We start from the raw sequence: 25,837 nt of genomic DNA on the forward strand, positions 1-25,837 counted from the left end.
GGCCTCACAAGAGCTGAGTAGAGGAGGACAATCCCCTCCCTCTCCCTGCTGGCCACTCCTCTTTTAATGCAGCCCAGAACATAGTTGGCCTTCTGGGCTGCCAGCGCACACTGCTGGCTCATGTCCAGTTTCTCGTCCACCAGGACCCCCAAGTCCTTCTCCACCAGGCTGCTCTCAAGTTCTTTCCCCAGTCTGTATAAATACCTGGGATTGCCCCGGCCCAAGTGTAGCACCTTGCACTTGGCCTTGCTGAACCTCATTAGGTTCACATGGGCCCATTTCTCCAGCCTGTCCAGGTCTCCGTGGATGGCTTCCCTTCCCTCCAATGTAATGCATACTAATGCATAAACAATGAATTCTTCTTAAATGGTAAAACACCACGTACAGCTAGACCACATATGAGCGAAGTACAAAGGAACTGAATATGGCCCTTGCACAAGCACCCACAGACTTAACATTCAGAGAGGAACAACTTCTGCAAGCATAACTTTTGCTGCAATTTCCCTGGCAGAGTCCAAACTTGGAGGCAAGCACTTCTGAGACAGGGTAATAGTGTTTCTCTGTTGAGGCCCAGCCACTTCACTGTGGGAAGGACATCCACCAAATGCATTCCTATTTGACATTCTTGTAAAGATCACAAGGGGTACTTCAACTGCATTTTCAGATTTTCCTAAGAACAGTTACTGTTTTTAGCAGAGAGTAAAAAACTGTCTGCCCTTGAACCCCACATGTTTTCCTCCAGAAAAATAGTCTCTTGATGAGGAAAAAGAACAGAAAAAAAAACAAGCAGTAAGCTAATTAGGGGACACTGCAGTATAAGTGATTGTCTTCGTTTTCTTTGCTCCAGACTGTCCACATCCCTTCTGGAATCATAAGGCTTCATGTATTTTTAACTGATACCTCAACTGCTTTCAGGAATGCACTCTCATTTCTTCCAGTGGTCACGGATTGCTTCTTTATAAAGATATATAGTTGTGGAATGAAGTAACTCCCTTACATTATGTTACTCAATCTCAAAGTTATTACATTGCCTCTTTTGGAATCAATAAGAATTATCCAGTTAATTACAACTCGTTCTCCCTGTGAAAGAAAAGATAGTAAATGTGAAGTCTGGGTTTATTCTGTTAACCTGTTAGCCCATGAACAGAGGCAGTCAAACCCTGTAGAAGCAGCTCATCTTTCAGCAGCCCAATCCTGATATTTGATATCTAGTAGGTGTTTAAGCTCTCAACCATTCACTCAAGTCAACGTGACAATGGTTAAACACACGAAACCCTTTTTCTCATCCAACCTTTCTCTCTCTCTGGCCTTACACAGCCCAAGTAACAAGCTCTGATCCTGCCCCTCTGCTCTGCACTGTGAGGCCTCACCTGGAGTACTGCATCCAGATGTGGAGTCCTCAGTACAGGAGAGACACGGACCTGTTGGAGCACGTCCAGAGGAGGGCCACAAAAATGATCCAAGGGATGGAACACCTCTCCTACGAGGACAGGCTGAGAGAGCTGGGGCTGTTCAGCCTGGAGAAGAGAAAGCTCTGAGATGACCTGAGAGGCGGCCTGTCAGTATCTGAAGGGGGGCTGAAAGAAGGAAGGGGACAGACTCTTTAGCGGGATCTGCTGTGGTAGGACAAGGGGAAATGGTTTCAAACTAGAACAGGTGAGATTTAGACTGGTTATAAGGAAGGTGTGTTTTACAGTAAGGGTGGTGAGGCACTGGCGCAGGTTGCCCAGAGAGGCGGTGGATGCCCCATCCCTGGAGACACCCTAGGTCAGGCTGGACGGGGCTCTGAGCACCTGATCTAGCTGTGATGTCCCTGTTCATTGCAGAGGCGTTGGACCAGATGACCTTTAGAGGTCCCTCCCAACTCAAACAATTCTACGACTCTACACCGAAAAATTTTCACGCCTGGGCTCTCCCCAGCGCCCCGCCACCCCTCAGCCCTCCGCCCGCCCGTCCTGCCCCGGAAAGCCCCGCCCACCTCCAACCGCCCGCTTCCCATTGGCCGAAGCACCCGCCCGTCAGCGGCGGTTGCCATGGGGACGCCCGAGCCTCTCCACCGCCCTGAGGGGAGGAGCGGCGGCGCCATGGGGGCGGGGCGAGCGGTAGGCACCGGCACCGATGCACGGCGCGGACGAGGAGGAGGAGGAGGCAGCGGCGGAGAGGGGGCCGCGGGCGAGCGCGGCGAGCACGCAGACCGACAGCATGGCCGGTGAGCGCCGCCCCGTGTCCGCCGCGGGGTGCGCTGGGGCGGGGCGGGACGCCACGCCGTGAGGGGCGAGCGGCCGCTAACAGCTGGCCTTAGCGTGCGGCCTGCGGGTGGCTGGGGCTGAGTGCTGAGCGAGCGGAGAGCGGCTTGTCGCCAGGACGGGCTTTGGGCAGCTCCTGCACCTCGCTGCCGGGTGCTGTGAGGCGGGTACCTCCATGCAGAAAGACGGTGAGGCCCTGCAGTGTGTCCAGAGAGAGGCAGCTAAGCTGTGAAGGGTCTGTCTGATGGGGGGCGGCGGAGGGAACTGGGATTGTGTGGCTGGACTGTGCAGTGGCAATAAAATTGGTTGGATGGTCGTAGCCAGAAGGTTGTTGTCAGTAGCAACGTGTTCAGGTGGAGGCCGGTCTTGAGTGGTGTCCCACAGGAGTCCGTCTTGGAACTGGTGCCCTTTAACACCTTTATCAGTAACACAGACAATGGGATCGAGTGCATCCTCAGCAAGTTTGTTGGTGACACCAATCTGTGTGGTGCAGTTGACAAAATAGAAAGAAGGGCTGCCATTTAGAGGGACCTGGATAGGCTTGAGAAGTGGGCCCACAGGAAGCTAATTCAACAAGGCCAAGTGCAAGGGGTTGCATTTGGGTTGGGGCAATCCCAGGCAAGTGTACAGACTGGGAGAAGAACTCACCAAGAGCAGCCCTGTGGAGAAGGACTTGTGGGTTCTGGTGGATGAAAAGCTGAACATGAACCAGCAGTGTGCTCTTGCAACTCAGAAGACCAATAGTATCCTGGGCTGCATCAACAGAGGGATGGCAGCAGGGAGAGGGAGGGGATTATTCCCCTCTGCTCTGCCCTCGTGAGGCCCCATCTGCAGTATACTGTGTCCAGGCCTGGGGCCCCCAGCACAAGAAAGACATGGAGCTGATGGAGTGAGTCCAGAGGAGGGCCACAATAATGCTGGAGCACCTCTCCTGTGAAGAAAGAGTTGAAAGAGTTGGGCTTGTTTAGCTTGGAGAAGATAAAGCTCTGGGGAGACCTCACTGCAGCCTTGCAGTACTTGAAGGGAGCTTATAAGCAGAAGGAGGACTGACTGTTTCCACAGTCTGGTAGTGATAGGATAAGAGGGAATGGCTTTAAAGTAAAAGAGGGGAGATTTAGGTTAGATGTGAAGAGGAAATTCTTCACTCAGAGGGCAGCGAGGCACAGGCTGCCCAGAGAAGCTGTGGGTGCCCCATCCGTGGAGGCGCTCAAGGCCAGGTTGGATGGGACCCTGGGCAGCTTGAACTGGTGGTTGGCAGCCCTGCCCATGGCAGAGAGTTGGAGCTTAATGATCTTTAAAGTCCTTTCAACCTAAGCCATTCTCTGGTTGTTTAGTCTGGAGAAGAGGATGCTCAGGGGACACCTTATCATTCTCTGCAGTGACCTGAAAGGAGGTTGTGGTGAGATAGAGGTTGGCTTCTTTTCCCAGGTAACAGCTATAGCACGGGAGAGAATGGCCTTAAGCTGTGCCAGGGAGGTTCGGGTTGGATATTAGGGACAATTTTTTTTCCCAGAAGGAGCTATGAGACATTGGAACAGGCTTCCCAGGGAAGTGGTGGAGGCACCATCCCTGGAAGCGTTCAAGTACCATGTAGATGTGGCACTGATTGATGTGGTTAGTGGGCATGGTGGTAATGAGCTGAGAGTTAGACTAGATGATCGTAGTGGTCTTTTCCAGCCTTAATGATTCTGTGATTCATACACAGCTTTGGGCTGAGGGCTACTGGCTCTCCCAGCGTGCAGTGAGTGCTGTGTCCTCCTGTCTCTACGAGAATCTCGCTCTCAAGCAAGAGAGAGTGTTGTGCTCTGCAGACGTCTTCTGTTTTCCATATGCTGAGGTCATAAGGATGTTACTGATCTCTTCCTAAACGACATTCAAAACAGTGTTAGTTTTTGTATGATACGGTCTTATGAGACATTCAGACTTTGAACTAGGAATTCCCACATTGCAAATTAGGCATACATACTGAGCCACGTCTCACGGATATGCCCTGCTGCAAGACCTTCAGCATTGTCCTTCACAGCTTGCACTCCATGAACACACTGTGCCTCACTGCAGTGAGGTCCTTGACCTGCAGGAGGAAAATTGTGTCTTGTGATTGAGGATGGGCTGTGTTAATAGGGAAATGGAGGATTTGATGGATCGGAAAAGAACATGCCTGGCTTTGCTCTCACTAGCAAAGAGCAAATGAATAAAGATGCAGATACATGGGAATGCTAGTTGTGATCCTCTTTCTTTCCTTTTTCATCATAATGTCCTCCTGTTTCTCATGATCAATCTATATTTACTCACAACTGGAAGCCAAGTCAATACATTTTTCAATTTGTATCTCATGTGTTCAATATGTTGCACCCAGATTAGGTCCAATAAACCAATAGTTCAAACTTGTTTCTGGCATATTCTATTTGGAATCTACTCTGTATGATAAATTGCAATCCCTTTTAGAAATTATGATGGTAGGCGTGTGAGGTGAAATAAATTGTGCTGTTTTTTAGCTTGCCATTTGGGAACTGTACGTGTGAGTGACTGACCAGGAACTGTAACAAGAGTGAACTCGAGTGTCATAGAATCATTTAAGTTGGAAAAGAGCACTGAGATCATCCAGTCCAACCATCAGCCCATCCCCGCCATGCCCACTAATCCGTGTCCCTCGGTGCCACATCCACTTGGTTCTTGAACAACTCCAGGGGCAGTGACTCCACCAGCTCCCTGGGCAGCCTATGCCAGTGCATCACCACTTGTTCTGCGAAGAAATTTTTTCTGAATATCCAACCTGAACCTCTTCTGGTGCAAGGCTGTTACCTCTCGTCCTATCACTGTTACCTGGGAGATGAAGCCAACCCCCACCTTGCCACAAACTTCTTTCAGGCAGTTCTAGAGAGCGATAAGGTCTCCACTGAGCCTCCTCTTCTCCAGACTGAACAATCCCAGTTCCCTCAGCCGCTCCCCATCAGCCTTGTGCTCCAGACCTTCACAGCTTCATTGCCCTTCTCTGGGCATGGTCCAGGGCCTCACTGTCTTTCCTGTAATGAGGGACCCACAACTGAATGCAGCACTTGAGGTGCAGCCTCACCAGTGCTGAGTACAGAGGGATGGTCACCTCCCTGCTCCTGCTGGCTGTACTGTTGTTGATACAAGCCAGGATGCCTTTGGCCTTCTTGGCTGCTTGTGCACGCTGCTGGCTCGTGTTGAGCCAGCTGTCAGCTAACACCCCCAGATTCTTTTCCTCTGTGCAGCTTTCCAGCCAATCTGCCCCAAGCCTGTAGCATTGCCTGGGGTTGTTGTGACCTAAGAGTCACAACAAGACCTAAGGTTTTATCGAAGCTCATACAACTGGCCTCAGCCCTTTGACCCAACCTGTCCTGATTCCCCTGTAGGGCCTTCCTACCACCAGGCAGATCAACACTTCCTCTCATCTTGGTGTCATCTGCAATTTACTGAGGGTGCAATGTCCATTTAAAGAGAATAAAATCTGCTTGTTTAATATGGCTAAAAGAATTACTTTTAGTGTTTGTTTTTAGTGTAAGTGAAGACAAATCTTCACTTGTGCTACTTATGGTGCACATTGCTAGCAAGCACGTCTGATGTGCTCACCATGGGCCCCTCACACTGTTTGTGTGTGATGAGGGAATGGCCCCAGCTGTGCAGCCCAAGGAGTGTGGGATCAAGTAGTACTGCTAAGAGGACTATAGCTGCTTTCCAAAATCCCTAATTTTGTTCTTCCTTCTGCATGAAAAATGCTGCAAAAATACAGTCTGAAAATGGAAATCCAGTCATGGGTTACATGTGTTTAACTGCTGTCCTAAATGTTCTGGGTTCACTCTATCTCGCTCTATCATTAGACAAACCTTCTCCCTTGTCAGCAGTCATGTGAGGCACAACAACTGCTTTACATCTGGAATGGCCTAAGTATTAGTGAGCAATGCAGTGCTTGCTCCTTTTCCAGCTGTGGGACACTTGGTAATGCTGAGTGCTGCACCCTATAAAACACTGAGTTTTGAGTAGATGAGACTCAAAGCAGGACGAGATGGTTGGTGGTGATTCTTTGCTGCCCCTTTGGTTACTCAGTCACAGTGACAGGCTTAAATTTTTGTTTAGATTTTAACCTAAGCAAAATTTAAGCAGACTGTACAAATTCAGAAACAGGTTTCTCCATAACTGGTGTGACTGGAAGACTGCACAGTGGCACGTCCTCTCATGCAGAGGGTGTCAGTGTAAGACCGTAATGCGTGCTGGGATAGCTCTCCATGTGGTGAGCCTGAAGCTGAGTCACGAGATATGTCTCACATTTCTGTAAGCATCTGTGAATCATTTGATAACATGAACTAAAGTTATGTGGGATCCACTCTGTGGTTCTTGCTCTCCACCTTTGAGTAGAATTAACTCGCTGCAAACATTCTGGGTTGACCTGCTTTCCAGAAGAGGACTGCGGATTTGTCTGCTATCATAGCAGAAGGGTCGATAATATAGTTTCTGCAGCAGCCAAAGTGGAAAATATTCTTCAAAACTTTTATTTGTGTCCGAGGAAAGCCTTTCTTTTACCTACCAGCCCGATTAGAAAACTCTGGCGGTTGGGATTGGTGCTGGGAGAAGTATTTATTAAGGCATCGAAGCGGATGATAGCTCTCATCGTAAGCAAAGTCTTGCTGCATTGTAACACTTCTGTATCATTTCACAGAACGGAAATTTACACGTTTAGCTAATGAACAGTGAGGACATTTGTAAAACATAGAACTTGTCCCGATTTTGTTTTTCCTTTCTGGAAGCCTGGACATTTCTGAAAGAAATAGGATCTTGCCATGTAAAGGTAAAGAGTGGCAAGGTGCTGCTCAGCCACATCTTGGCAATCTGATCTAGTACTTGGTCTAGTGGTTGGCAACCCTGCCTGTGGCTGGGGAGTTGGAACTTGGTGATTCTTGAGGTCCCTTCCAACCCAAGCCATTCTATGATCTTGCCTCTAGCTCTGGTTGTGTTCTTCCTGGCAGATGTATCACCTAATCTAGGAAAGAAATGTGGAATCTGATGTGCCACCTGGAAAGGGTTGTTGGCATCTACTCTACAGCATCCCCATGACTACGATATACATCTTGGTTATTAAAACAGTGCCATTTTTCTTTATAAATACTCTTTAATAACTATTTCTTTTTTCTTCTAATGGCAGGTCAAATACCAAGGCTTTCTAAGGTCAATCTTTTTACTTTGTTCAGTCTCTGGATGGAGCTCTTTCCTTCTGCTGAACAACAGAAGAAATCACAGGTAAAATGTCAGAGCTTACTGTTCATTGGTATTTCTGAACGAATGCTAACAGCTTTGCAACATAACTACTCTGTACAGGATAGATAGTCCAGAAAAAAAAAGAAAAAAAGCTGACAGGTTTTTTTTCAAGTGTTACTTAGAGGTAGAAGAAAAAGCAGCGGTGAGAGAAAAAGAGCAGAACAGTTAAAGTACCTGCTATCTGTGAAAAAAGCTTGAAAGACAAGATATAGCCCCAACAGATGAAGCAAACGGTGAAAAATGCTGGTGGCTATTTTGAAAAGCATAACAACAGAGGCATGGTACATATTGTGCATTTCTTAGTATCCACTGGTTATATCATTAAGATCGGTATGACTGATGATGTAGAGAGAGTCCTTAAAATGACAATGTTAGTGATTGTAGAGAAGTTTTCTTATGCAGGAAATGTGCACAGAACTACTCAAAACGTTTGTTGATCAAGAACTTGTAGGTAACTACCTTAGTGCCAATGGAAAGAAAGCATCCTCGAGAATGATTCTTCTGTATAGCTGCCTGTTACATGTCAAAGTACTGGGCAGTTTGCAGAGTGTCCTGGAACAGGGAGTCTCTGTTTGTAATCAGAGTTCTTATTATCCTCTTTAAAATGATTACTTCTTTGTGCACAGCAGACCTACGAGCTAAGATCCATTGCACATCTATCAACCAGGACAAGAAAAGAAAAGAAAAGAATTTGGGTGACAAGGAGTTTTCAGAGTTTAGTTCTGTATGTCCCAGACTAGATTGCTGTGTTTGTGAAAGAGGGGTGGATGAACGCTATAGAGACTTCAAATATAGTTTGAAATTTAGTGAGTCAGTTAGGAAAGGCACATGGGTTATATGTGGGGTTTTGGTACAGCCCTAGCTCTGTAACCACAAAGAAACTGAATAACTTACAGACAAGTGTTCAGGTTGCATCTGGATTGCATAATGAGATCCGTTTGGCCAGCTTCATCAAACTGGCCAGTATTCAGTTTCCTTACAACACGTGAGAATCCAGATGTAAGAGCTCTTGTCTATGACTTGCAGGCTTTTTCCCATTAAGCTTATTTAGAACATTTCTATAAATGAAGAAACAGAAAGAAAACGAGAGAACCCATTGGATCCCAGGACGATCAAGATTAAGACAGAAATTGAATTCATCAGCACTTATAGTACCTAAATGATTGAGAGAGGCTTTAAGTTGTAGTTGATGGAATTTTCTGTGCATCCCCTGAGTTTTATAATGGGCAAAACTACGGTCAGAAAAAAAAAAGGAATTGGTGACAAGTCTTGGTTGGAAGTTTGACAGAAATGCAGCACTCAGGTATTAAGATCCACATGTAGACACCGCCACTGCTTAGTGGAAATATAATATAGAGGTTATTTAATGATCCATATCAAAATTTGTACTGAGGAAGAATGTACTGGGGTCCTGGCTGATTAGTGTTACCCAAGGAAAAGCTGTAATATCCCTATGGACGTAATGCTAATAATGATGCATTATTTTCTGTAGGTAAAGAAGAGCGGTCTGGTTGTCGTGAAAAACATGACAATTATTGGTCTTCATTGTTCCAGTACAGACCTGCATGCTGGTCAGATTGCACTCATTAAACATGGATCGAGACTTAAAAACTGTGATCTTTACTTCTCCAGAAAACCCTGTTCAACTTGCTTAAAAATGATTGTAAATGGTAAGTGCTGACTGTAGTGTAGCAGGAATAAATGTTACACTTAGCATTGGTGGTTTCAGAACACCCGTTTTATCTTTGATTGTCCCAGTTGTGAGAACTGATGGGTAGCTTATGGAAGCCTGCACTGTTGTTTTCCACACTATTGAATGTACATTTCCTGAAACTGATGATGGAGGTCCTTGGGTTTGCTAATAAGGCTGTATTTCCTTGTGCAGCGACTGTTATTTGCGGTGCTTGTCTCTCGTGTGGGATGCAGCACTGAGATTCTGACATACCCATTGCACTCTCCCAGAACAGCCCTAAGCCTGATGACTAGGTTTTGTAATTCGTCCTCTCATTGCGTATTAGTGGCATAGAGAAAAGACTGTGCAGAAATCACAAGGGAGTACTTCAAGGCTTCCTTTTTCTGAGTGAGATGAAGACAAGACAGATTATTCACTTCCTGGTACAGGATCTGCTGATACAGCCCTGCTGTAAGTTTTAGATTTGAATCTCAGCAGCATTTTTTATTCGTGTTGACTTGTTTGTGCGTTGGCAATGTAACTGTTATAGGTAAGGTGCAAAATTATGCTGCCACAAAAATGTCAGAACTTAAGAAATGTCCATTTTTCCTTATGATCTGGTTATCAAAACAGGTAAGCTCTTGATACTGGCATCTGTTAGCATTCTGATTGCCCAGACATACCTGAAGCAGCACTCGGGGCCTTAAAAGAGTAAAAACAGGGTTAGGCAATAACGTGTTGATTTTGAGGCTTGTGTCCCACTGTACTTAAATAGCTTCTTTTTCTGCATTATGTTTTCTTCCAGCTGGGGTGAACAGGATTTCTTACTGGCCTGCAGATCCTGAAATCAGCTTGCAGAATGAGGCATCCAATCCTGTGACGACCGGTGATGCAAAGCTTGATGCCAAAGCAGTAGAAAGGCTGAAGTCAAATAGCCGTGCTCGGGTGTGTGTGCTGCTTCAGCCCTTGGTGTGCTACATGGTGCAGTTTATTGAAGAAACTTCCACCAAGCTTGATTTTATTCAAAAAATAGCAAAATCTCAGCCTGACTTTAGTACTGACTTTTATACCGCGTGTAGGCAAGAGAGAATAAAAGAGTATGAAAGTTTATTCCTGATTTCAAACGAGGAAACGCACAAGCAAATATTGATGACAATAGGACTGGAGAACCTCTGTGAAAATCCGTACTTCAGCAATCTTAGGCAAAACATGAAGGATCTGGTCTTGGTCTTGGCCACGGTGGCTGCCAGCGTCCCTGTCTTTGGTTGCTTTGGATTTTACAGCAGCGAACCACAGCCAACAAATGAGACGTACCATCAGGGCTTGCCCCAGGAGATTGCCAGGCACTGCATGGTACAAGCCAGGCTGCTCGCCTGCCGGACAGGTGAGTCCTTACAGCAGTGGAATAGGAATGGAGCTCGTGTGAGTGAGTTCCTGATTATTTCAGTCTTGCTGCTTCTGTTGAATTTCCTAGTTTGAGTATTATTAGTGAAAATGATTATATATCTGATGAGGGTGTTGTTCACCTATAAATTAGAATGACAGTATTCATCAGTAGAATATTTCGTTACCTTGATGCACTAAGTTTTAACTGGTTGAGACTCTCATCAGCAGCAACTAGGAAAGGTTTCCAAGTTCCATGAAAGTCTTCCATGTCATATAATGGGAAGTTCTGTCCCAGATTTCTGTGGTAGCGATAGGAAACACCCCTCAAAAGTCCAATTGTTAACATTTTTCTCTGAATCGAGTAAAATAAATCTAGTTTTGATAGGAATTCAGACTGCAGAACCATATATTGAAGGAATGGCAGCAAGTAAGTAATAAATGTGGGGTTTTGTTGGTTTGCAGTCTCAGATCATCGTGCCAGTCTGCATGTATTCTTGGCACATGTGTTCTTGTCTACATATTGGTTGCTTCTCAGCATCAGTCAAAGATGTACCTGGCAAAGTCTTAGAATGGCTGGTCTTGCTGTTGAAGCACCTCCAGCTTTTGCAGTAGACTCCCACGACTTTGAAGCTCTTGGTCTTCCTGCGTTCATTTCTCCTGTCCACAGAACAACCGTGAATGTTATTCCTTACTCTAGGATGTAATATATCAGTTTATACATAACTTAGAAGAACCTTATTTGTTATTTACTTCTAAAATTTATGCGTTTCAGAGGATCATAAAACAGGAGTCGGAGCTATTATTTGGGCAGAAGAAAAATCAGTAAGTATTTAAAAAGTTGCTTTCTCTTGCCCTCACAATTCAGTCACTTGTATCTGCTCTGGGTTTGTGTTTCTTCTACTTTGAATAATGGGTAAACATTTGCTTTGAACCCGTGTGTAAACTTGTACACACATACAGTGCTGTGTAAAGCCCTGTACTTCTCACCGTTTGGTACTTAAGTTGAAGGCTTTTCACTGCTTATGCTCTCAAGAGGGAGGAGGAGCATAAATTAGTTCAGTCAGTGCCACAGTATATCTGCCTATCTTTTCAGCATGCTTGCTTCCCTAGTTGTTAGTGTTCCAGGTGCCCCAGCTATGAAGTTTTTCACAGCTGCATACTCTGTGTGGTTCCTCTTTGCAGCTTTATTTTTGGAGAGGTCTCAGGGCAAGTGTAGCCTGACAGTCTCTTGGGGATTGTTGTTGCAAGGATCAGAGTGATATTTTTCTGCAAATATTGTTACTGTGCTTTTTCTCGTCAAAAAATACAAATTTGATTCCTTTGTGTCTCTGATCATGCATGCTATCAGCCCAGGAAGCCTTATTCTGCATGCAGCTGCAGCCTGCTATTCTTTTGGTTCTTAGCATTTCAGTCTTCAGCTGCCTATTGCTGCTTTGTTTCTTGTTCTTTGTTCAGTCACTGATTGCTGCGTTGTCAGCCCTATAGTCCTGAGGCTGTTCAGAGACAGGTACAGCTGTGCCTAGCACACAAGGGACCAGCTTTCTGTCATTCTGCACATTGCAGAAAGTTGAACTGGCCAAATCCTTTACGCTTTTTGTTTGCTAAAAGGGAAGCCTTTAGAACCCGGTGCGCTCTGCTGTCTGTGGTGATGCAGTTTGCCTGCGTGGCTTCATGGAACAGCTCTGTGCAGACATGCAGCAGTTGGCAGGAGCTGAGTTCTCTTTTAACTGCTATAACTTGGCATGAACTTACAATGCTTGCATACTAAACGCAATGTGAAAGCATCCATTGCACAACACTTTGACTTAGTTCTCAGTTTAAACATCTCTGAATTTCATAATTTGCTTACTGTTGCAGAGAAGCTGCGATGGAACAGGAGCGATGTATTTTGTGGGCTGTGGTTACAACGCCTTTCCTGCTGGATCTGAGTATGCTGATTTTCCACACATGGATGATAAGCAAAAAGATCGGGAAATCAGGAAGTTCCGATATATTATACACGCTGAGCAGAATGCCTTGACATTCAGGTAATGAGTTTATTTTCACCACCAAAAAAAAAGAGAGATGAGACAGTTCAGAAACAATTTGATGACAAAAGCATGATGTCACTGTGAAGAAATGTGGATTGCAGTGCGGACTGCAGTCACAGTCTTGTTTATACTTACGGTGCAGGACGGGGATGTGCACAGACACAGTCAGCTGGGGGCTTTCTTCAGACAGAATCTAAGTGAACTTGGTTTTGAAAGGATATTCGCTCCAGTGTGGGGCAGCCGTCTTTCAAATCCAGGCCACTGCCTCTGGTTCCTGCCAGGACCATGCTATAACCTGGAAGATGGACGCGTGGCGTTTGCTGAGGCTCCTGACACTAGATGTGATGTGTGTGGAAAGGCAGGAGGGGCATTTCATTCCCAGGTAGTAAAACCAAACCAGGTGGTGTTGCATGCTCCTGCACTTGAGCAGGAGTGAGCTGATTCTGAGAGCGGGTGCTAGGCAGCGCTGCACTTCTTTGCTTGTTCCTGTTGTCACTGTCCAAAACTATCAAGGTGTAAATTCTGAAATTTTGTTCTCTGACTGCTTGTAGGTGTCGAGAAATAAAGCCGGACGAGAGAAGCATGATATTTGTGACCAAATGTCCTTGTGATGAATGTGTCCCTTTAATCAAAGGGGCTGGTATCAAGCAAATCTATGCAGGAGATGTTGATGCTGGAAAAAAGAAAGCAGACATATCGTATATGAAGTTTGGTGAACTGGAGGGTGTAAGCAAATTTACTGTAAGTGTCTCAAATATGTGCTATGTACTAAAACCTGCGTGCGGCATTAGTGGGAGGGTGGAGTGAGTGGTCACAGAGCTGGCATACAGGAGCATTCTCTTGTGCTGTTTAATGAAGTGTGAGTGGCACCGAGAGGTTGCTCTGGAAGCACTGGGGAGGAGTGCTGTGCCATATGGCAGGTGGTGGGGCTGAGCGTGCCTGTTTTCTGGGGTGTCATTTCCTTGCACGTTGCCCTCTGACTTGTTGCTGCCTGTTGACATGGCAGTTCACCACGCCCAAGTTCTGCTCAGACGTCCATGCTACAGCATGACACTGGTGTTGGAGACAGCTGCGTGCTTTCACAGGCCCCTCCTGCAGCTCCCCAAAGAGCTGTGGTGGGTTTTGAAGGTGGCTGAGTGCACCTGTGCTCAGGGTGCTCACCATCCCAAACTGCAGTACTGTTAGTCTGGGCAGGCTCGTTTCCCCTCCTCAGGGGAATAAATGGCCACACAAGCCTTAAGAGTTCTTTTATCCCCAAGGAAGTGTGTGTTTAAGGGGGAGCCCTTGTTTTCCTAGCTCACAGTGAAGGACTGAAGGGTACTTCTCTCTCCCCTTGCTCTTTCTTCTGTCTTCTGGAATAAATAAACTTTTTTTTTCTTCTTTTACCAGTGGCAACTAAATCCATTCCACCCTAATGCCACTGAATTCCATGATCCTACGACAAGGGAAAGTAAGTGGTTTTTTTCATTGATTTGTTTTATGACCGAAATCTGTAAGTAAGATCAAGCTTTAAACAAACCTAAATTCCTCTGGGGATTGATTTCAGTTAGTTACATTTTTCTGTGAACGCTTCTCTAAACTTTTTGAATAGATGAACTGATGGTAAGTCAAAACTGTAAGCTTGTTTTAGCAAATGCTTGGCACTTGCACACATTACAAAATCTAGTAATGCTGCTGTTAAGATTGACAAATGCTATTTTGCACTTAGATCATTTCAGACTGTGTTACCATGTTTTATGTTGTGTCCTATGAAGATCTTAAGGGACTTGGAGTGCCATTCTTTTCCAAAGAAATTAGACTCTGAGTCATTTAAATGAAGGAGAACCGACAGCAGTGTTTTTCAGTGAACATTTATATATACATCATTTTTTTCCCTTCATTTTTGTTATCTCTGATGGTAACTGGGGCACAGGTCCCCAACTCCTTGTCCACCTGCATTCCTGTAGCAAGGGAGCTGCCACCTTCTGAAAGCAGCATGTTATGCTGAAGCCTTTGTGTGCTACAGAGGGGTCCTAGCACTGGCGTGTACGTAGGTCACTCTGAAAGTAATGCCGCCTATGTGTTTCCATGGGAACTGCAACAGATACAAAGAGACCAATAACACTTTGTTACAGCAAATTCTCAGCTACAAAACACTGTTTTTCAACATAGTCACCACAATTAACTGTGTATTTTCATCAGCAATGAACAAGAGCCTGCGTGCCATGCTTGTAAAAATCTGTACCAGCAGAGGTGACCGCTGTTTCACAGCTGCTGTGATGGCACCATTGCTAGGAAAATGTTGCCCACACAGTCTGTCTTTCATCACCAGCTGGAAGTCAGAACGTGCCAAATCTGTACTACGCAGTGGGTGTAGTGGGACAGTGCAGCTAAGATTGGCAATTTGCTCTGCAATCTTCAAACTGAGGCCTGCCATTACTGTGTTGCAAAAGAAAATTTGTCTTCTCTGGAAGTCCAAGCCTTCAGCATTGCAATGTAGCGGTTGCAATGTCATGGTTTTTCTGAGTTCCAGGAGATCTGTAAGGATCACCCCTTTCCTGTTCCAAAGGACAGTGTGCATCACTTTACCCACTGAGGGCTGCGTCTTGAACGTTCTGCAAGTGTCGATGAATGTCAGTGGGTGCCATTTTTTTTTGCATGGGGGAATTCCGTGACACACCTTTGCTTCATCTGCGCTTCCATGTCAGATGGATTTTGTCAGAGTGCCCCTCTGCTGCCATCTGTCACACAGCAACAACATGCAATGGGATATTGGTGGGAAGGTTCAACCTCTACTGCCATACCACCACCGTCTGCCGTCATGGGCCAATCTAGTAAAATAGGAGGCATTACTTTTGGAGCAGCCCTGGTACTATCAGCCACCAGTCCTTAAAATGTTCCTCAGCCCGAGATGAAAACCACATGGAAAAATAAGTTAAATAATTGTTGTGCTTCAAGCAGAAAAGGTGGAGAGCTGGCAGCTGCTCCAAGCCCTGAGCACCGTGCTAGGGGCATAAACACAACTGCAGGTGTTTTTGTAGCACATGGATAGCTACATACCACAAGCTAATTCCTAACAGGTGGAGAGCTGTGGAGAAGTCTCTTTGCAGCAATTTCCTTATGGGTCGTGGGAAGAAAGAGGGAGGGAAGGCTTCAGGGTAATGTTTAGTAATCGCTGCGTGATGTCAGGGTGTGTTTGTCCCTCCGTGCCCTAATGGTTTTCAGCTGGAGAAAGATTCACCCAGTGGTACTTTTGTTTGACACCTTTTTAATGGGGTTCATTTCTCTAACAGTGTTTTCTTTAGGATGGCACGCTTCCGTTTTCAACACTGAACTGTTTTAATTTGCTCTCCTTCTGTAATACACTCCTCTTGGCAATGACTATTGCGTGATGCCTTCATGGGATAGAAGGCAGTCTCTCCCATCCCCACCCAGTGTTATTCCAGTGTGCCTGTATGTGTTGAGTATTTAGACTATATTTCCTCTTGTATTAACATTTCACTTTTGTTTTTTCTCTAGATGGAGTTCAGAAGACAAAATCAATAGATGACCAGCAGCACCAGAACAAGAAACTGTGTCTTGGTCACTGCTAAATAATTAATGAAGCACTTCTGCAGTCTTGCTCTGTACTTTTTATAACGCAGCCTGTTTGCACTTTCAAATAACAAAGGATTTTATTTATTGTTTGGAAAGTGATTTTTAGAATAAGTTTATTTATGATGCCTTGAATGTTTTACAGAATTACTTGAAGGTCTTTTTAATTTAGAAATTCCTGGGGAAAAAGTGCTGCTTGTATTTTCTATGAAAGTAATTGGGTGGCAAATCATTGTTAATGCATAAAAACAAGTACTGAAATTTGTTGCTGGTAGGTCAGAGGAATAATAAAATGTTATCTCTTTGCTTGGTGGAGGGATTGAGGGAATGAATTTCTAAGTTCTGGGTTAGCAGAATGCAGAAATAAGCCGTGGTTCAAGTAGAGTACTCGAGGGAATCTCCAAGAAAATGGTAGATAAGTCATCACCTGTAACTAGCCCAGTTCCTGAAAGTGGCTTTTGCTTCTCAGCCCACTTGTATAATGGAGACACTGCCACTGGGACAGAAATGGTCGCTAGATAAGTGATTTGGAGATTAAGTTTGTCTCTCATATGTAACTTCTTCCAATTACCATAGCAGCACAGCTGTTTTCTTCTGCGGTACTTGCATTGCTGTGGTGTGTTCTTTGTGCTTCCTCAAGCGCATCCCATCTGAATCAGTCTAGACCTTTGCTGCCACCCTTAAAAACATGGAAAGAGAGTCGTGTCCTAAGATTCTGCTCTAGTTTCTCTTTGTTCCTTGTAGGCTTTGGATAACAAAGCTGTGATGGTACAGCATGCAAAGCACTATTAACATGGCATTAATTGCAGGGAGTTTGTTCTCACCCAGTCTGGTCCTACAATTTAAGGTAGCTTCTTGATGCTTGGAACTCCAGCGAGGAGCTGAGATTCCTTACGGCCTATCAAGTAACTTCATATCACAACTGGGGAATGCTTGTATCCTCTTAGCACCGTGAGAATTTGTTCTTAGTGAAGCTGGAGGAAGGGCTGTCTCTCAGTCTAGTGAAAATGAAGACAGCCTCAGGCTGCTGGGAGAGAGGTGTGTGCAGCATCAGCGGCAGCAATCTTGCCAGGCAAGTGGCTGATCACCACCACTGCTGTCCTGCTAAGCAGGGAGCACACGGCTTCCTTTCCCAGGACCGGGATGAAAATATCACCATTTGTCAACCAAGGGAAGGATGGTGAAATCCACTTTTTGCATCACACCTCAAAAAAGTGCATTTGCACTGTAGCTCATGAGGAAATACCTAAACTGCCATTTCTCTAACTGAACTGCCACCAGGTCTTGTGGTCCAGAGCACAGGGGCTGAGATCCTGGACCAGCAGGTCCAGCTGCAGGAGATCTGTGCCTCATCTGTCAGACAGAGTCCTGCTTGGGCCTGGGGAGGATGCTTCTGTTCTGGATGTCATGCAAACCTCACAAACTGATTTTCTTCCTCATCAAGTTTCATTGCTTGTAACTTCCATTTGAGGTTGAAGTTGGATATTGGTGCTTCATAAGCAAGACTATCTTTATAATCTGTTTTAAATCAAATATTCTACTTTGTCATATTGCTTTCCTTCCACTTCTTGTAAGCATCCTGTGTTAGAGTGATTACTCTTGTTTTTTTCTACAGATTAGAAGAACACTCTCTAGATTAAAGCATTCCCCATACCCATGAAACCTTCGTGTTTCCATCACCCATCAGTAGTGCTCTCCTGCCTGAGGTAGAAGCAGGGGAAAAAGCAGGTGCAGGTTTAAGCCTCTTGAGGTTTTATCCTCATCGGTCAGCTGGTATCAGAACAGGCAGAGAAGTCTGTGTCTTTACAGGAACGGCTGAGATTGAAAAGTCCCTGAAAGGTGGTAGGTGGCCTGGGTACATGGAGAGGTGAATCACGATGTACACATCAAGTATGGCACACGTTAAATAACTGCACTGCAGTGGATGCTGCTGGTAACCTTCACGAGGGGTTAAGATTTTACCTTCCGTTTTTATTGATTTTTAAAAAGGAGATTTTTGTACAAAACTTTCTGAGAAGCTCAGAATTGCTTTTAAGACCGAAGGCTTGCAAGCCTGACTTGCTGTCACGCTGTCTTTGGACAGATTCCTCCAGAGGTTCACAAATGTCTATGGGTTCTGATGGCCGGTCTAACTCTGCTTTGTTTCTTGCTGGGATTGCAGTGTAGGAAGAATGTGGCTGGGGCTTTCTCTGGGCCCGCAGGCTGTGCAGGCGCTGCTCTGCATCTCATCTGCTCGCCCAGGGGAGGCACACGAGGTCGGGCATCTCCTGCAGTGCTTCTGCAAGTGAACTCTAGGGTGTTTGTTTCTTACATCGAAAGGAAAATGTATTTAACATTAAGAAATGTAAAAGCTATATATTTTATATATACCTATGAAATTTCTGTCTGCCTTTTTTGTCTCTTCCATTCATTTCAGAGCAGTCCTTTCAATTGCAGGTATGAGCTGCTGCTAACAGTTTGGCCTCTTGACCGAGAATTACTGAAATTCTCTGCTAATCATTTGCCTTACAGCAAAAGATGTTTTCTGCTAATAAATGATTCCAGCAGTAAGTAGTGAAGCGTATTGCTGAGCTTTAAATAGAACGTTTGGCTTTAATTGCCTGGATCCGGCAAGCGACATCGCTTGGAGACTGGAGAGGCAAAGTGGGCAGATGGTGCTTGCCAGTTTCTGACAGATGCAGGTGGTTGTGTCACTAATGGAGCCGGTCACCGTGCCACACATGTGGAGCTGACTGTGTTCTGCACAGCAAGGGAACAGCAGAGAGATGTTGTCAAACACTGCACTGATGGCCCTTGGGCTCCTTCTGTTTCCCAGGCTGCACAGTGCCAGTTCTGCAGGCCGCGTACCGAGGGCACGGTCGGCCACCTGGACACGAGCATCTTCAGACACTGGGCGCAACGTGCTGCTCTGTGTTCTGCAGTTTTGTTCTCTTACAGGAGGTGGTAGCACGCAGCCACCGCCGCCTTTCCGTCCTCACACTGAGCTCAGTCCTGCAGCCACAGCTCCCCCAGCTGCTGATCTGGGGAAATGCTGAGCTCGAAGACCCCATCTTTATTTAACGAGGGATGTGCCCCCACCTGCCGTCAAACAGCAACACGGTGCTTCGTGTCCCCTTCACCATTTCTTTTGTTTTTTCCTCCTTTCAAAGAGCTGTGCAAGTTGAGCTTGGAGATGACCCAACGAAAAGGCAACTCTGCACTATCGCACTTCAGGGGAGATTCCTTGTATGATAAACTGCGAGCATCCCAAGAAGCCCTTTTAATGTAAGACCACCCCTTTGTCCTCCCTCTTTCCCACAAGCACGGCCTCTCCACCAGCCCCTCCTGCTGTGCTTGGACGGCCGCCGTCACGGTGGGCAGAGCACGGCAGCTGGGCACTTTCTGCTCACGCCAGCAGCGGCAGTGGGTATCACCTCTCCTTGTGCTGCAGCCCAGGCTGCCGGGAAAGGGACAGAAAGAATTTGGCACCACGCAGCCTGGCTCTCCCGAAGGGCAAGGGGGAAAAAAAAAAAACCAGTCGTAGAGATACAGCTTAATTGCTAATCATGCCTTTAATAGCTGGTAAATATTTTCTTTTTAAATTCCAGGCAACTAAGATGTACATTTTTTTTTGTGTATATCTGACATCTGAAAAAAAAAAAAAAAAAAAAAAACCACAAACCCCTGACTCCACAATCTGTTCAGTTTCATCCCTTCTCTAAAGCACATAAATAAAAGTATCAGTCACCCCAATATACAACAGTTTTAATGAAGGAAAAAGCCTTGCTCCATTTTCACAATTCAGTTTCGCCTTCCTCGAGGAAGCATTAGCTCCAGCTTTGGCTGCACGACGGCTTTACAACAAACAGGACAACAACTCAGGACTTCAGCTGGCAAGAAAAACTCAGTTTCCACTCCTTGCTCTCAAACTCCACGTCCCGATGAAGCCCCAGAGAACACCTTCATTCCCACTGAAAAACAGAAGACCCCCACTCTGTCCCAACACACCTGGGAAACACTGTTTGGATCACAGAGCTTATTCAACTTCAAACGTGAGCAGTGCAATGATTGCCGCCGCGGAACCTGAATCCACACGTGAATGAGCAGGGAGAGAAAACACCAGGCAAGCAGCAGCCTTGGGGCTGCTCCACGGCTCCTCGGCTTGATGGGAGCACCCAGCCCGTGCTCTCAGCTCTCCCCGGGGCCACACGGCAGCTTGTGCTGAGGCCACGTCTCCCCAAGAGAGCTGCTCTCGCCTTCGTCCCGCTGGGCACCCTGCGGTGCGTGATTCTGCCTGGCCGGGTGTCTTCGTCCATCTCCCCAGCACAGACTGAACAGAAAAACCTCTGATCTAGGGTTAAAGAAAGCTTAAAGACAAGAACACAAAGTAAAAACGTGACTGCTGCTGCTGTTTAATCTCCCACTGTTTTGGCCGAAAAAAGCAGAATCTGTAACTGCAGCTAACTCCAGAGACAAATGTACTCTTTCACAGTCGTGTGTGTGTGCAGCACTAGAACAAAGTCACAGCTACGGGTGCAGAGGGAAAGCATCGGCCCGGAGGAGCTCTTTGTGTGCTCCCAGCACGAGCCTGCTGACAGAGAGAAGCACAGAGGTTTGTCCTCCTTCAGCACACACGGAAATCTGGCAGACCGGCTTCTAGTACAGAGGGATTCTAAACTGACATAAATAACTATAGTCTTGATTAAAAATAATATATTATTCTAGGTTGTTGTTTTTTTTCTTTTAGTTCTCATGTAAAACCCCTATACTCTTGACACCTAGGAACAAAGACAAAATAAAAAACCCAGGCACTTGCTGTGCCTTCTCAAGCACTATTGTGGTGTTTAAGGGACACTGAGGAACTTGACGAACGAGATTAATGCCTACAGTGGAAAACGAGCGGAGTTCTTCACGCCGTCGGCTTCTTCAAGTCTCGGATTTGCTTGATCAGGTAGTTCTTCTCGTCGGTGAACTGCTCGTCATCCGTCCTCTCTTTCTGGAAATTGCTCAGAAACTCGATGAGCTTGGGTTGGTTTTTCAACAGGATCTCCACGATGGGCTGTGTTTTGTTTGGACTGGCCACGAAAACCTGCGTGCGCACAAAGCAGGCGCGGCGGGGAGAGAAGAGGGAGAGGAGCTGTCAGTCACAGCGCTGCCCCCGGCCACTGCTCCCCAGCCATGCGGGCTGGCAGAGCAGCACCGCGCACACCTTGTCCCAGGGCACAGGGCGCGGAGCTACCGACCTGTTGGTGCCGTGCCACCCGGAGCAAAGCTGCGCCTGCGTCTGGAGTCGTTTCCCCTCTGTTTTACTCTTTGTTGATAAAGCACTTGATTGCAAACCCAGCTGTTGAGAGCGGGCTAGCCATTCTCAGCCTCCCCCACATCTAAGACTTATGACATTCGTTAATTACGAGGAGAACGGGAAAGCTCCGTGTCAGCTTTGATATCCTTTCCATACTAACCCAGGCCTAAAATTAGCCTTGCCAGCTTTGTTTTGGTTTGGAAGACACGTCAGAGGCTCTGCTTCCCCCGGCCTAATCCGCTCCCGGCAGCATGGAAATTTACAGCGGGCGGAGCAGCGCTGCGGGTGCACCCAGCTCTGGTCTGGGTGCGGGGCTCAGCAGGGAGGTGGGCAATCCTCAGGGGGAAATTCTTCACTCAGAGGGCGGTGAGGCCCTGGCACAGCTGCCCAGAGAAGCTGTGGGTGCCCCATCCCTGGGGACACTCAAGACCAGGTTGGATGGGGCCCTGGGCAGCCTGAGCTGCTGGGTGGCACTGATCACGGCAGGGGGTTGGGTCTGGGTGGGCTTTAAGGTCCCTTCCAACCCAAACTACTCTATGGCTCTGTGATGGGATACCCAGACGCTCACCAGCACCGTGGGCGTACTGCTCTTGTCAAATAGCAGCTTGTTAAGGCCAAGCTGAGCTGCTCTCACTTTCCCTCTTGTAAAACCCACAGCACTGAACATCACCCCTGCGCTGATGCTTTTGCATTTTCTCCAGCATATGGACAACAGGAACTCGAGGCTGGCAGTGCCAGGCTCTTCCCAGGGACCCAAGGAGGCCAAGGAGACAGGGGCTCAGCCGGAGCACCCCGTCCCCCAGAGAAGCTTCCCATGTGGGCCGGTGCCGAGGTTGCCATGGCCGGTCAACAAAACAGTGCCGAGCGCTTGTGCAACGACACAAATAACTTGAGCTATTCTCTACCCAACGAGAAGAAATTAAGGATGGACAGAACTGGAAAACAGCCAGTTTCCCTCTGAGCCTGTTCAAACCAGAATAAAAACAAACATCTGCTGACAGCACGGAATGGCATTTTGTCCAGCCCGGCGCAGGCGGCACCGCCGCTCAGCCCAGCCCCACAGCTCCCTGCAGGTTTCCCCTCCTGCCCTTTTGCCCACATGCAGACCCGGGCTGTGTCCTGCCATGTGGGAGCTGCGCACGCAGCTGTGTTACATGAGGCACAATGCACGCAGTGACCTGTGCGTGGCCAGGCCGCCGTCCCTCTGCAATGAACGGGGACATCTACAGCTTTATGCCACCTACAGCTTCCACCTACAGCAGCGTCCACAGCCTGGACTCCCAGGGATCCCTTTGGGGCAGCTACCCCCAGGAACAGCTGTCCTGCACGGTGCTCCAGTCCTTCACAAAGCGAAATCTGGCCACAGCTGCCAGCCCCTGGGCATTTGCTTCACAGTCCCCCCCCACACACACACACCTGATGGGCTGGCAGTAGCAGATTGCTGCCTGCAACATCTGGGGAGGTTCAGGTTGGATATTAGGAAACATTTCTTCTCAGGAAGAGCGGTGAGGCATTGGAACGGGCTGCCAGGGAGGTGGTGGAGTCACCATCCCTGAAGGCGTTCAAGAAAAGGGCAGATGTGGCACTCAGGGACACAGTCAGTGGGCATGGTGGGATGGGCTGACAGCTGGATGAGATGTTCTTTAGAGGTCTTCTCCAACTTAAATGATTCAGTGATTCTATGAACGCAATACCCATTCCCTTGCAAATAATGTGGATGTTCTGCTACTGATCTGTTGTTTTCCCACAGTCTGAGAAATAAAGAGTCTGGAGATGTAAATCGGAATGCACTTGGCTGTTTTTCACCCTGTGCTTTATCTAGGGAACACTAATCCTGAGGTCTCGTGGTATGAATGCTCGGCTCTGGCTCAGTGACAGCAGCCCCAACCCACGCTGATGGAGGCCAGAAACTTCCAGCACCTGGGCTGGGATAAGCCCCACAGCACCTGGACAGCTTCCTTTAAGGAAAGCAATGCAAGGCCTGAGGCAGGGGTGAGGAAAACAACCCAGCAGAACACTGCCGCAAGTTTCTCATTCTGGAGTTCAATTCCCACTCTGTGACCAGCAGACAGAACTTCGAGGTTTCAGGGGTAAACCAGCATTTCAAACTCGCTCTACAATGGGCATTACCAAAGTCAGTAAGTAAAGAACTCAGTTCAATAGAGGATGTCACATCCTGTTTCTCCCTCTGCTTGATTACTTATGGATTACTGTCTTCCCTTTGCAAAGCTGGCAGACTACACCACCCTGACAGAATGTCCTGCTCAGCGTCGGCGGGGACTCGCAAAGAGAGAACAGTAAAGGACCAGAAAATTCCTGAGATGTCATTCAATGCCGCAGCCAAGCAAGGAAAATCACTTCTGCAAGTATCGACCCAGCAACTTCATGCAGCCCAGGGTCGGGACCCCTGTAAGGTTCTGTTGTAAATGGCCCCCCCCATTCGGAGATCAAGCTGTGTAAACAGCCATCATTACGAACGCTTCATTTTCACTGAAATGAGGTTTCACTGAAGCTAGAACACTTCGGGGACAGTCTCCTTCACCTATGGCTTTATTATAAGGGACTTAATTCTGATACATGAGAGAGACCCAAAACAAAGAGCACCCATATTAAAATTCCAACCCTAAAAATAGCCCTTTCCGCACCGTCCTGTTTAGTGAATATTTTTAAAAGGACTGGAATGAAAAATCAACTCCGAAGAAGTTGCCCGAAGTGGAACTCTCACTCTCTTCTGCATGAGAAGTCATACACTGAAATCACTCTGTGAGAGAATCCGGCCTCGCTTCCTTACGATGCGGCCATCGCCGTCCTCGGGGAGCCCAGCAGAGGTGAGCATGGCGCTGGATGACCCCACGTGGAGGCTTTAAGGCTTCAACTGGGGGTCGCACGCCACCGCCGTGTCAGGTAACTGCGCACAGAAGTGCCCTGCAGCTCACGTTGCTGACGGCGGAGCACTTCGCCCTACTAACTCTGCAGCTGAGAGATGGAGAAGATGCAGCGCCGCGCAGCTGGCTGCGGGTCAGACCCAGGGGACAGCATCAGGACGGCCCCACTGTGTGACCATGTGCAGAGCAGGCAGCGCTGCAGCATGCACGAAAGGGAATGGAGGAATGAAACCGAGGTCACAAAACACTGTGTACTCACTCTATTTTTAGACGTACACAGTAAAATATATCTTGCTATATGTCTGCTTGAGAACAAAGATTACATAATCCCAACTTGCTACTCCAGGGTGTTTTCCTCAAAATAACCTATTTGTTTGCATGAAGTCTTTATCTGTAAACGCACTGGGTCACAGGGTGACCTGTACCACGCTCGTGTACATCGGAAGCTGTGCTCTCCCCTTTGGGCAAGCGGGCAGCAGGCTCCGCTCACAGCTTCACAAACCCACCAGAGGAGCTGCAGAGCCCTCCCCACCATTTGCTCCTCAGAGCGTGAATGCTCAGGGCTGACACCTCCTCACGGGAGCAGTGCAGAGAGAGCTGGTGCATGCCAGCGCACTCAGCTCCAAGAGACCCCACTGGGGTGCATCTGAGGGAGAAGGGAGAATGCGTTAGCTTTTCCTAATGAGTCCATTTGGTTGGAATGCCACAGCCAGAGGGTTGCGGTCAACATCTCTATGTCCAGGGGTCCATGTTGGGATTAGTACTCAGTGACACAGATGATGGAACAAGTGCACCTTCAGCAAGTTCACAGACAGCACCAAGCTGAGTGGTGCAGCTGATATGACAGAAGGAGGGGATGCCATCCAGAGGGACCTGGACAGGCTTGAATAGTGAACCCACGTGAGCCTAATGAGGTTCAACAAGGCCAAGTGCCACATGTGGTACTTGGGTCAGGGAAATCCCAGCTACATGCCCAGACTGGAAGAACTCACTGAGAGCAGCCCTGCCAAGAAGGACTCGTGGGTCCTGGTGGATGAAAAGTTGAACATGAGCCAGCAGTGTGCACTTGCAACCCAGAAGACCAACAGTATCCTGGGCTGCATCAGCAGAGGGGTGGCAGCAGGGAGAGGGAGGGGATTGTCCCCCTCTGCTCTGCCCTCGTGAGGCCCCATCTGCATTACTGTGTCCAGGCCTGGGGCTCCCAGCACAAGAAAGACATGGAGCTGATGGAGTGAGTCCAGAGGAGGGCCACAATAGTGATCAGAGGGCTGGAGCACCTCTCCTGTGAAGAAAGGTTGAAAGAGTTGGGCTTGTTTAGCTTGGAGAAGAGAAGACTCTGGGGAGACCTCACTGCGGCCTTGCAGTACTTGAAGGGAGCTTATAAGCAGAAGGAGGACTGACTGTTTCCACAGTCTGGTAGTGATAGGATAAGAGGGAATGGCTTTAAAGTAAAAGAGGGGAGATTTAGGTTAGATGTGAAGAGGAAATTC

General features: G+C 47.4%; 2 protein-coding genes across 7 annotated transcripts in view; one reads left to right on the forward strand and one right to left on the reverse strand.

The window, feature by feature from the left end:
- CDADC1 (cytidine and dCMP deaminase domain containing 1) lies at positions 2,028–18,734 on the forward strand. The gene is made up of 9 exons (XM_021376394.1): positions 2,028–2,209; positions 7,408–7,502; positions 9,013–9,190; positions 9,998–10,576; positions 11,351–11,400; positions 12,436–12,605; positions 13,160–13,349; positions 13,998–14,058; positions 16,107–18,734. Exons 1-9 carry the CDS (start codon positions 2,119–2,121, stop codon positions 16,178–16,180), a joined length of 1,488 nt encoding a protein of 495 aa, XP_021232069.1. The 5' UTR covers positions 2,028–2,118; the 3' UTR covers positions 16,181–18,734.
- CAB39L (calcium binding protein 39 like) overlaps positions 19,911–25,837 on the reverse strand; it is a 69,599-nt gene continuing 63,672 nt past the window's right edge. For all 6 annotated transcript variants that reach the window (XM_021376433.1, XM_021376427.1, XM_021376417.1 and 3 more), the window contains one exon: positions 19,911–21,249. In XM_021376433.1, the coding sequence (XP_021232108.1) occupies positions 21,070–21,249 (180 nt within the window). In that variant the 3' untranslated portion in view covers positions 19,911–21,069. The remainder of the gene's footprint in view (positions 21,250–25,837) is intronic.

The sequence above is a fragment of the Numida meleagris genome, chromosome 1, assembly GCF_002078875.1.
Source record: "Numida meleagris isolate 19003 breed g44 Domestic line chromosome 1, NumMel1.0, whole genome shotgun sequence".
NCBI classification, from domain to species: Eukaryota; Metazoa; Chordata; class Aves; order Galliformes; family Numididae; genus Numida; species Numida meleagris.